Source organism: Agelaius phoeniceus, chromosome 2, assembly GCF_051311805.1.
Source record: "Agelaius phoeniceus isolate bAgePho1 chromosome 2, bAgePho1.hap1, whole genome shotgun sequence".
Classification (NCBI taxonomy): domain Eukaryota; kingdom Metazoa; phylum Chordata; class Aves; order Passeriformes; family Icteridae; genus Agelaius; species Agelaius phoeniceus.
Window position 1 is genome coordinate 96,983,069 of NC_135266.1, and position 11,381 is coordinate 96,994,449.

The 11,381-nt window shown below is 40.0% G+C and overlaps 1 protein-coding gene across 9 annotated transcripts in view; it reads left to right on the forward strand.

Moving 5' to 3' along the window:
* The window catches only part of DCBLD2 (discoidin, CUB and LCCL domain containing 2), a 419,219-nt gene that overhangs the window by 342,813 nt on the left and 65,025 nt on the right, over nucleotides 1-11,381 (forward strand). For 3 of the 9 annotated variants that reach the window (XM_077174332.1, XM_077174333.1, XM_054654407.2), the window contains 6 exons: nucleotides 2,583-2,730; nucleotides 3,142-3,309; nucleotides 4,275-4,368; nucleotides 4,748-4,797; nucleotides 5,670-5,807; nucleotides 6,916-10,972. In XM_077174332.1, the coding sequence (XP_077030447.1) occupies nucleotides 2,583-2,730; nucleotides 3,142-3,309; nucleotides 4,275-4,368; nucleotides 4,748-4,797; nucleotides 5,670-5,807; nucleotides 6,916-7,358 (1,041 nt within the window). In that variant the 3' untranslated portion in view covers nucleotides 7,359-10,972. Of the gene's footprint in view, nucleotides 1-2,582; nucleotides 2,731-3,141; nucleotides 3,310-4,274; nucleotides 4,369-4,747; nucleotides 4,798-5,669; nucleotides 5,808-6,915; nucleotides 10,973-11,381 lie in introns of those variants that run through there. The other 6 variants (XM_077174334.1, XM_077174335.1, XM_077174336.1 and 3 more) reach the window with 3 other exon arrangements.

Here is an 11,381-nt window from a genome sequence, read left to right on the forward strand (position 1 = left end):
GTGCTCTGTGTGTCATTAAGGAACAGGGCATGAAGAATCATATGTACCCAGGAACTGGCAGCTGTAGTTAAATGACAGAAAAAATGGTTCCATTTTTTCTATTTCAAAATAGCAGATTTACTCTCTGTCTGCCATCACCTCACTTGATACAGATTTACTTTTGGATGCATCTGCTTGCAGGGTTCTCCCTTTTAGCATGCCAGACCAGCTGGGAGGTGCTAGTCCCTGTTTTTTTTGAAACGTGTTTGGAATTCCTAACATTTTTCAGGAGACTAGAAGCTTTTCCAAGCCTTTCCTGTAGTCTTTTTTGCAAATACCTTTTAGAGATTTGGCAGTACTCAAGAAAAACTTTTCTTAATTTTTCATGGATTAAAAAAAGAGTAAATGCTTGAATTGGGGAAAAAGGACAAATGAGAGTTGCAGTGTTGGAAAAGCTTTGTTTAACAGCACAGAGAGAAATGAAAAGAGTTTGATAATGAAAAGACTATGAAAGTGATTTCTCATTAAAAAGTTAGTGCTGTATTGAGCTCAGAAGCAAATTATTTTTTAATACAAAATTTAGGGTAACAAAAAATACAGAGCTGCAGGTAAGGTTAAGTTACTTCTGTAACACTGGATGTCAAAAGCTTGACTAATAAAAGCCTGGAGTAAAGATCTTCACTGTTAATCTTTCTTGAAGGTAAGAGTTGGTGTTGATCTTTTTGCCCTTGCTGTTACATGCTCAGCCTCAGAAACCTGACATGAGATTTAGCTTTCAGAATTGTGTCCCTGCTCTGTAACATCTGTATATCTTGCTTGGGCAGCCAGATGTGCCTTCTTTTGGTGCTGGCAGGCATAGCACGAGCAAGGATACAGTACAGCAATTCAGTCTGGGTGCATCCCCTCAGGAAGACTCCTCTCTTATTTTGCTTCTCACTTGCATCCTTACCAAAACAAAAAATTTGTTAGTGAGATCTGTAGCTACAAGCCTGTCATTAAAAAAAAAAAAAAATCAAAAAACCAAAACAAAACAAACTAGAAAGGGAAAAGTGGCTGTAAATTGGACCAGTCTGCTGTGGGCACATGAACTTCAACTACTTGGTGTTATTAATTTATTTCCAAAATAACATCACAGGCTTGCCCCTGCATTTACTGTGTCTTCATTTGTTACTACTGAATATATTTAAGAACAAGAAGCTTAAATTCAGACCAGGCAGTTGTTCTGAATGGATAGTTTCCTGGAATAATTATTTCAGGCCTCTTGGGATATTCTAGTCATTTTTTTCAAAAACTCAGCAGGGCAATACAAAAATCTCTTCTCTCGTTTATTAAGATTGAAACAGCAGTGATTCGTATTGATCAGAGATGTGCTAAAAGCTCTTGACTGCTCCATGTTAGGCAGACACATCATCTCTTGCACAATGCAGTGCTTGTCTTTAAGAATGGCAGGGTACTTTATTCCTTACCAAGTGGTTTGAGTGAGAAGACAACTCCTTGTAATACTGACTTTTTTCAGGCAAGTGCCATAATTGTGTTATGCATTGTGTCCACCATGATTTGCAGTGTCTATATCAGCGCTTCAAAAGAAAGAACTTGTTAACTGTCATCCCAGTGGTGACCTGTGTTGCAACAGCACCACAGAGTTGCATGTGCAGGACCAAAGCCCCACTGCTGTGCACAAACATGGAGAGGCAGCTCACTTCCTACTAAAAGACATGGTGTCAAAACAGTCTTCCTGAAGGAGGGGGAGGGTTGGAGTACTGGGCCAAGCTGCTGTATTGTTTTAAGCAGCTCAGGAGTGGCAAACCTGCAGCTGGCTGTAAATCTGTCAGTGTGCTTACACTGCATCTCACAGGGACTCCACTCACTGCTTTTAAACTTCAGCCAGACTCATTGTGTGTTGTCACATTTTGATGAGTTCTTTGTGTGCGAGGATGGCAGTGAAGGACCAACTTGAGCTCATCCTTCACGCAAAGTCTGCACCCTTCTCTTGCAGAACCTCATGGCTCAGTGTGAGACTGGAGGACAGATTTCACATTCTGAACCCCAATTCTTCTATTTTGTTGTGGCTCAGCACTTGCAGACAACAGCTACAAGAGGATAGTATGGTTCCACACTTGAGGGTGCCCCCCAGTGCTTTCTAAGGAATACCATCCTCAGACAGGCTGTGCTGAACTGCTGGGCTGTGTGAAGGCACCATTTAATTCCAGCTTGCACGGTGTCACAAGTCCTTGCTATCCATGGATATTCGAAGACTAAGTGTGAAATACCAAGGACTTAGAATGACTCAGTGCCATAAACATGTGTGTAACAGCAGGCTGTGCCTGGGGAGCATCAGTAGGATATTCCGTGGTACCTTTACTCTGAACTGTGTAGCTGTGTGCATACATGTGCACACACCTTTCTTTGTTTTATTTAGTTGTAAATGTGTAATGGGGCCAAGGGAGTGGACAAGTGCAGGCAGCAACGCTGTTCTGGGGTGAATTGAATCCTTCACTGTTTATTCTTCCTCAATAAAACATCAAAATTGGTAGTACTTACTCAATTACTATTGTATTTGTAGAACGTAATGTATCTCTCTCTTTTTTCCCCTTCTTTTCTAGATATTTCAAGGGAATACTGAATTGTACCAGGAAGTTCGCAATAATTTCATTCCACCTATAATTGCACGTTTTTTTAGGATTAACCCCTTAAAATGGCACCAGAAAATTGCAATGAAAGTAGAATTGCTAGGATGTCAGTTTAGTATAGGTAAGACAACTGAAAACTTCCAACTGTGCAAGACAAGAAGTGAAACTATTAAGGTTGTACATGAAATTACTAAGATTAAAAGTTATATCATGGGTATATTTTTGGTAAGTCTGAAGTACTTCTTGGCTGCGTAATCCTTCTTTAATTGGTATTTCTGAGGTTATCCAAAAGTTAACTTAACCAGGAAAATACTGAATTTAGGTGTACACAAGGTAATTTACAAAATAAGTGTGTCATAAGATGCCAATCACTTGCTTTTCATGTCATTGATTCCTGGTGGGGTGGTTTCCTCGTTATATGACATGAACAAAAGCTTTATAGCAAACTGTTCCTGTCTTCTCCTGAAGATGAGATATGGAAAACTAGCACTCAAAGAACTTAACTTACCTTATAAATCCTTTTCTTCTGAAGGTCGTGCTCCTAAAATCACTTTGCCAGCACCACCTCAGAACAAGAATGATAAGAATGCTGACTTCATGGATGACTTCACTCATTCAGTGAAGACTTCTCTGCAGACAGATAAAACAACTTTCACACCTGAAATAAAAAACACTACAGTGACTCCAAGTGTAACCAAAGGTATCCATCATTAAACAGTTAAAATGTTTCAAACTCCTTATAGTGCTTTGACATATACTAAATGTGCTTTCTGCATTGAAATTTTCTCAAAACAACAAATTACAGCAGATTATCAATATTTTATTTCTAGTATTTACCAGTTATTAAATACACAAATAATAAAAGATGTGCAGTTGCATGCTGCATGAAGAAACAAAACCAATCTGCCAAGTAATACATATAATATAAATGTATATACAATATATATTTTATAGATATATAATAGTTCTATCTTCCAGAGCTTGTTCAAGCAGTGTTCCGCTTTTAATCACTGAACAAACTTTGTTAGAAGGAAGACTTGTACTTCCCTTCTGAATTAATCAGGTGTAGCTGCTTTATTTAATAATTTCTTAGAACAAAACACCTTTGATATAGCAAATCTTCTCTGGAGCAGTTATTTTGGCATGAAATTTGAAAAATGTCACCTGGCATAATCATTTGTTTGTCAAAGAAAATGGTCAGAAAAGGGAGCAAAGTCACTGCAGATGTGGGCACTGCTGAAGTGTCCTTTGGATGGCAGGGGACAGGATCACACACAGACCCAGCACTGACTGATTTGGATTAACTGTTAAGGTACTGTAGAATTTACTTCTTAAAGGAAGTTTGAACTTCCATGGTCACATTAAGGGATTTTCTGCATAAATAATAAAATACATTATTGGAACAGAAAAACCATATATTAAAACAAACTGATTGATTTTGATGAAAAACCCTGCAAAACCACCAGCTGTGCATGCATGTAGAAATGCCAGATGTTAATTGAATTTGCACTGTGGGAGCATCCAGCAGAGTAGCTTAGCTGGGGGATCTGGTGTGATAGACACTAAACGTGAAAACTGTGTGTTCTGCTCAGGTAATTTTCAAATCAAAAACTGATTTATGAGAAGCTCTTTCTGTCTGACACCACTTAATTTAATGGCTTTCAGATGTGGCATTGGCAGCAGTTCTGGTTCCAGTGCTGGTGATGGTCTTCACTACCCTGATTCTTATCTTAGTTTGTGCATGGCATTGGAGAAACCGGTAAATTAATAGATGGATGAAAGTGCTTTAAATGTCTCTTAGCCTGGTGTGTGGGAATGAAATGCTGCATGTATTGCTGTGGGAACTCTGTGGTCTGCACTTGCGGAAAGAATTGCATTCTTTCTGAGAAAAAATATTACTTGGCTAGCGAGGACAAAACAGTTTTTGCTAACTGCTTTCATTGGAAGTGCTTTGACTGAAAACTGGTTTCTCTGGTAGCAGCAGACTGGTGATGGGAAGCCAGGTTACTGGTGCTAATACATTAAATTTGAGGACCAGTTACAGCCACGGTGATAGTTGCTGAGCATTACTTAATGTATCTTTTGATAAGCAGACTAGTTAAAATAACACTTTTTTCCTTTTTTTTTTTTACTCACAGCAAGAAAAAAACTGAGGACACATATGATCTACCTTACTGGGATCGTGCAGGTAAAAAAATGGTTTTATGGAGCCATTTCCTCAGTGTTTTTTTGTTCGATGTTTATTTCAGATTGCAGTTACAGTTTCCATTAGCAGAAGCTTCTCTAATGCTAACTGAGGGAGGCATAGCAAACTGAATTTCTTACGTGGACCAACTTAATGGTACTTCTTCTTTCTCTGATTTCTTTTTTTTTAGAAATAGTAAATGTCATCTCTCCTGTTAGATCTGACCACCTCAGGGTTTTTTGTGAATGAAGGAGAAAACCTTTTAATTATACAACACAAGGAGAAAATTTTATTTATAAGGAATGTCTCTATACATTTGATAACCATTTATTTGGTACTTTTTTGTCCTGGAAAAAAATCTTTCATCTTAGCATATAAGTTGGGTCAAAAATTTTGTTTTCATTTCCCTAGTAAGCATTTGGGATTTAGGTATATCTTCTATCCAACTGTCTTGTGCCTCATAAACTTAAGATCAGACAATTGCACCGGGCAGCTCTTTGCAATGGTCCTGAAACCACCTGTGCCCCAGGTGCAAAGGGCAGCTGCAGCAGTTGGGTTGGTACTGCTGTGTGACTGTGCTTCGCTTCTCCGGCCTCTGTCGAAAACTTGCACACCTGTGTGTCTGCTCACTGGCAGTCTTAAGTATATCTTATGCTTTAGACAAGGAACCTTTTAATCACTTTCATTTGCTACATATCTGTTTCTGATAGCTCACAGCTCTGATGTCTTAGGGTATTACTCAAAATAGTGATAATTGAGTTATTTACCTATTTCAACAAAATACAAGCTGTGCTGAAAAGTATTTTAGTAGCTTAAAATACAGTATATATGCAATCTTGTGCAGTTTTTTTTGCTTTTTTTTAATTCATGTGAAGGATGGTGGAAAGGTATGAAGCAGTTTTTCCCGATCAAATCAGCAGAACATGAAGAAACTCCTGTATGCTACAGCAGCAGTGAAATCAGTCACCTAAGACCAAGAGAAGTCCCAACAATGTTGCAAACAGAGTCTACAGGTACTTTGTAGGCCATGTTTTTATATATCTATATATCTATATCTATATCTATCTATATATATATGTATGTATGTATGTATGTATGTATATGAATGACATGCCAAAAATGTCAGGAATCTGGCTACATTTAGTTATTTCCTGGTTTTGGAGGGGAACAGAGGAGAAATGAGTCATTCTGTGGGTAAGCATGTATCTTAAAATGCAGGCTTTTTTGTGTCTGCTCTCTCATTTCCTGTGCTATAGATATACCCTTGCCCAAGTTAATGCAGTAACTGAAAGGTTCCTTACTTGTTTTTAAACCTCATAAAGGGTGAAAGAATTTTTTGGTTTTATTTTCATGCACTGGAAATAATTTTGTCACAATATTTTTATGCACAGATTTGAAATATGGCACTTGATTCTCTACTTTTACTGTATGGGTTAAATCAAACTTGGGATCTGGAAAAGGAGAGTTTATGGATAGCTCCACATGCTCTTTCCCTGGTGAACTAGGCATATGGGAGGAGGATGACTGAATGTGCCTTTGGTTCTGCGCTTACCTGCTGATAGCAGAATTGGGCAGATGTGCAGGAATTACAGCGTCACTGCAGGCAGAATTAGCTTTCTTGTTTTGGTGCTTGTCTGTTTTAGCCAGCTACTTAGGCTTTTCACCTCCAGCTTTTGTAACTTAGATTATCTGTTGAGCTAAAATATCTCAGACTACATGCAGGCTTCCCCTCAAATGACAAACACTCCACCCCAAGGACCACTTTTTATTGAGACCCAGGCAGAACATTTTTATTTAAACCTATTGTAAATAGAAGAGCATTTCAGTCCTCTTTGTTTTCAGGCAGATTTGTAGCATGGGAAGTTGCAGCTCACTTGGGAAGAAGTATAAACCTCAGAAGTGGGGATGTTTTGGTTTTGGCTATCTCAATGGCTTTACCTATTGGGTGGAAAGGAATCCTTTTCCAAAGCGATTGCACTGGTAGACAGAGATGGACCACTGGTTTGATGTACGATAGTGATCTCTGGCAGACTATTGACAGGCTGTATTTAATGTGATGCCAAAGTAAAACAACCCCAGTAAGTGTATTTATGTTTTGTTTTGTTGGGGCTTGCAACACAGAATATGCTCAGCCTCTGGCAGGGGGAATTGTGGGCACACTTCACCAGAGATCAACCTTCAAACCAGAGGAAGGAAAAGAAGCCAGTTACGCTGACTTAGACCCTTACAATTCCCCCATCCAAGAAGTTTACCACACCTATGCCAAGCCACTGCCTGTAACCGGACCTGAGTATGCGACTCCAATAATCATGGACGTGTCCAGCCATCCCAGCACCCCTCTTGGCGCTTCTTCCATTTCCACCTTCAAAGCTGCAGGGAATCAAGCTCCTCCACTGGTTGGAATGTGCAATAAACTGTTATTCAGGACAGACAGTGCATCCTCAGCACAGGCACTGTACGATATACCAAAGGGGCAGCCAGGGCCCGGCAGTGCCGACCGACTTGTGTACCAGGTGCCACAGAGCATGGCCTATCCCACTGTGAGTAAGGACGGACAAAGTTAGTAAGGTAGAATGATGTTTAAAATGAATTAGTTTCTAAAAGCCAGTTCCATAAAGCTCACAGTTTCACTTTTTTAATTCCATTGTTTTGGTATTAGTCTTAAGTAATACAACATTGAACCAAAAGACGTGGTATGTCAGGTCTGGGAAAACGCTAATTCTGCTTTTCCTTAAGCTGTATGGACAATTAACAGCTTGTCTCCTGCAAAACCGTGGACTTTTTTATTACTACTGTACAATTGTCTGTCAGACATGAGAGAAGAACTCTTCATGATTATGTCCAGTAATTCATAGATGTGAGTGATAAATTAGGAGAAACAGTTTAAGTACAAAAGCTAGTTATTTCTTCCTAATGGTATTATTTTTTGGGGGGAAAAACCCCACCTCAATACCCAAAGCTCTTAATTTCTGTGCAAGCACTACACCTTCTAAAATTCCTCTTTTCATTGTAAAATGTCTGCACAACTTTGGACTTAACAAGCTGCTATCAGGACTGATGGCAAAAATCCCTTTAGCTTCATGGCATTAAATAGTTTTGATTCTGAATTACATTATTTCAGTTTTTGTTAACAGAATTGGCAATTTTCAGCTAGCTGTGTGTTCCTCAGAAGGTTCCTGCCTTTTTGGTTAGCCTTGCAAAACTAGAAGCTGCTGTCTTGTATAATCTCTTTTCTGCTTCTTCATCTTAAGCCAGTCGTATTTCTTCCTAGGGATCCAGGAGGCACAGACTGACAAAGCAAACTACCTGGGAACTGCTTTTACATTATTCCCTACGCTTGTGAGGGCCACTTGAATATCATCTGCCCCCAAGTCAGACTTCCCTGATATTCAGTGCAAGAAGCATTCAGGTCTTGAAGGTGACTTGAATTGAGAAAGGCCCTGCCCTCCCCTCCCCCAGAGTGTCCATTATTCTGTGTTCAGGTGTGAGCTTATACAAAAAAGATCTGTACATACTTTTGTGAGTGCTTAAAGAAGCACACAAATATTCTAATGGTGCACAGTTTGTGTTAGACATGCATTTAGCACATATGGTATGTTTTAGCACAACTACCAAATTTAGCCTTAGGGCTTTTCTTATGATTGTTCTTATTAGAAGCATGAAAGATTCCAAATCCTTTGCAAATGAATGGGTACTATTCCAAAGAGTGTCCATTTCCAACTTATTTATTGGAATTTGTATCCTTTGAATGTTCCAGTGTTCTGTACTATGAAAATACCGCAATCAGTCATTTACTGGGGTTATGTACACTCATTTTAGCTAGGTTATCACAAAATGAAAACATTTTGTGTTTTTTTTGCCATTTTTAATCTTGTTAGGAAAAAAACCCACAGCTTTCTCACCTAAGTAGGAGAAAACTCCACTATAAAATTGCTGTATTTTTATTCTAACAGCACTATTGGAAGGATGCTGAATCAACTCATACATGTGGGCCCCCTCCCTACACAGTAGCCCAGTTTTATGGACTTCAGTTGTTACTGTTTGTTTGTGATGAAATTCAAATCCTTGTTTACTGCCAAGGTCCTTAAATGCTGTGGACAACGTCTGAATGGAAGCTGCAATGCTGTTCAAGGGGCTGCCACCATGCCTTATTACCAGTAAAGTATCCTCACTTACCCCTGAAAATCTGTTTGTAGAGGGGCTGTATATAAACTCTGGAGTCAAAAATCACTTGTGGCCTGTTCAGCATCTAAAATATGATATTATTTAGAATCATAGAATGGCTGGGGTTGGAGACCTTAAAGATCATCTACTTCCAATCCCCTGCCATGGGCAAGGACACCTTCCACTAGATCAGAGCTCCATTGAACCTGGCCTTGAACACTTCCAGGGATGGGGCTATGCATAATTTCTCTGAGCAATCTGTTCCAGTGTCTCACCATCCTCACAGTAAAGAATTTCTTCCTTTTATCTAACCTAAACTTCCCCTCTTTCAAGTCTCCACTCACTTCCCCCGTCCTGCCACTGCAGTTTGTGACAAGGAGTCTCTCTCCAGCTTCCCTATGGGTCCCTTCAGGTACTGGAAGGTTGTAATGAGGTTCCCACACAATCTCCTCTTCTCCAGTCTGAGCAGCTTCAACCTTCCCAGCCTGTCTCCACAGGGGAGGTGCTCCCGTCCTCTTACCAACCTCATGGCCTACTCTGGACTTGCTCTAGGAGTTCCATGTCCTTCTTATATTGGGGGCACCAGAGCTGGATGCAGCACTCCAGGTAGGGTCTCACTTGAGCAGAGGAGAATCCCTCACCTTTCTGGCCATGCTCCTCTTGATGCAGCCCAAGATCCCATTGGCTTTCTGGGCTTTGAGAGCACATTGCTGGCTCATGTTGAGTTTTTCATCAACCATCACCCCCAGTCCTCCTCTGCAGGGCTCCTCTCAGTCACTTCTCTGCCCAAGCTGTCTGTGAGCCTGGGGTTGCCCTGACCCAGGTGTAGGACAATACCTTTTTCAGCTCCAGGAGGTGCCATCTCTCAGGGCTGTCCGGACCCGCTGGATGGTATCCCTTCCCTCCAGCATGTTGATGTCACCTCACAGTTTGGTGCTGTGGGCAAACTCGCTGAAGGTGTGCTCAGTCCCACTGTCCCTGTCACCAACAAAGATGCTGAACGTTCTCTGTGCTACCTTAAAGCCCAGTTGTAGAATTTCTGATCATTCATTCTCATTAATTGAGAATGACATTTTTTAGTTATTTGTTTTAGAGCTCGGTGCCTTAAGCCTAAATGTGAATGTAAAGATGGTAAATTAGACCCATTTGTGAACAGCAAATTCCTGCCTATGATTGTGCTTTTTTGTGACTGCAACTTTTTCTGACTGACAAAACTAGTCTGCAGTCTTTGTAGTTTTGCTTAAACAGGTAACTGTTCCTAGCTATCAGCAGCAACTATGACTGAAATTATCTGAGCTCATTTTATTTCAAGGGGTGGAAAGTTCTTAGTTTCCACTAAGATGTGACAATATGGTTACAGCCAAGTTAAGAATCCTTTCCATTCTCAACCTGTACCAGTTTAGGCTTAGAAAAATTAATCTATCATAAAAATAAATGGATGTGTCCAAGTCAGTATAAATAACACACCTGGATTTGATTTTTACTGCAGACCAGGAGTGGTAGAACTGTGGATAGCTGAAGGCTAAGGTGGTGCAAGAATTATGCAGTTTCTCTGCAGTGGGTTATTTTTTAAGCAAACATAATGCAATTTCATTCTCTGAGGAGCATAAGCTGTTAAAGAAATGGATGTTTTTAAAATGTAAGCCCCTTTTTGGAAGAAATTTGATCCCAGGCTTTGCTTCTGCTTCAGACTTAGGACATATTGTCTGCTAGGGCTAAGATACATTTGAACATGTAACAGTTGGGTTTAAATTGCATGGCACACTAAGACTAGAATTTCCTTGTGTACAATAAAGGGAAGGTGCATTTCATGGGTCTCTCTTACATGTGAAGACATGTATATAAAATGTATTTTAATCTTGTTTGGCTTGAGTATTCTCCCAGAATGTATGTTCTTACCTCAGCATGTATTGTAGTTGCTCAGTATTTGTATATGTTGCTAGGACTTAGACTGTATAAATAGTGAGGGGGTTTTATATGTTAAAAAGTATTTTAAATAAATTGTACATACGTATGACTCAGTCTGTTTGCTGTTAACACCTACCTTGTATCTAATTCATCTGCAGTCTGGAAATGCCAGGGTTATTTGTGAGTTACATGGGATCATGCCCAGTCTCCAGCAGTTTCCTGGCAGCAGGTGGGCTGGTCCCTGTCCCCAGTCAGCCCAACCCCTCTGCACTGCTGGAGAGGCTGCTGGTTCAGTCTTCAACCAGACCATGGCTATTGCCAATTACTGAGTAAAGCTGGTGCTGCTTGTGCTTTTTCCTCTTCTTCATATGAATTCCAGCACTGCAGTGCCTCATACAGAGAATCAGTCATAATTACTCTTTGATGAGTAAATGTAGTTTGAGTTCACAATGTCTTATCTTGTCTTCTGCACCACCTGTGGCCAGTGAATGCACAGAAACCACCTAAGATGAAGA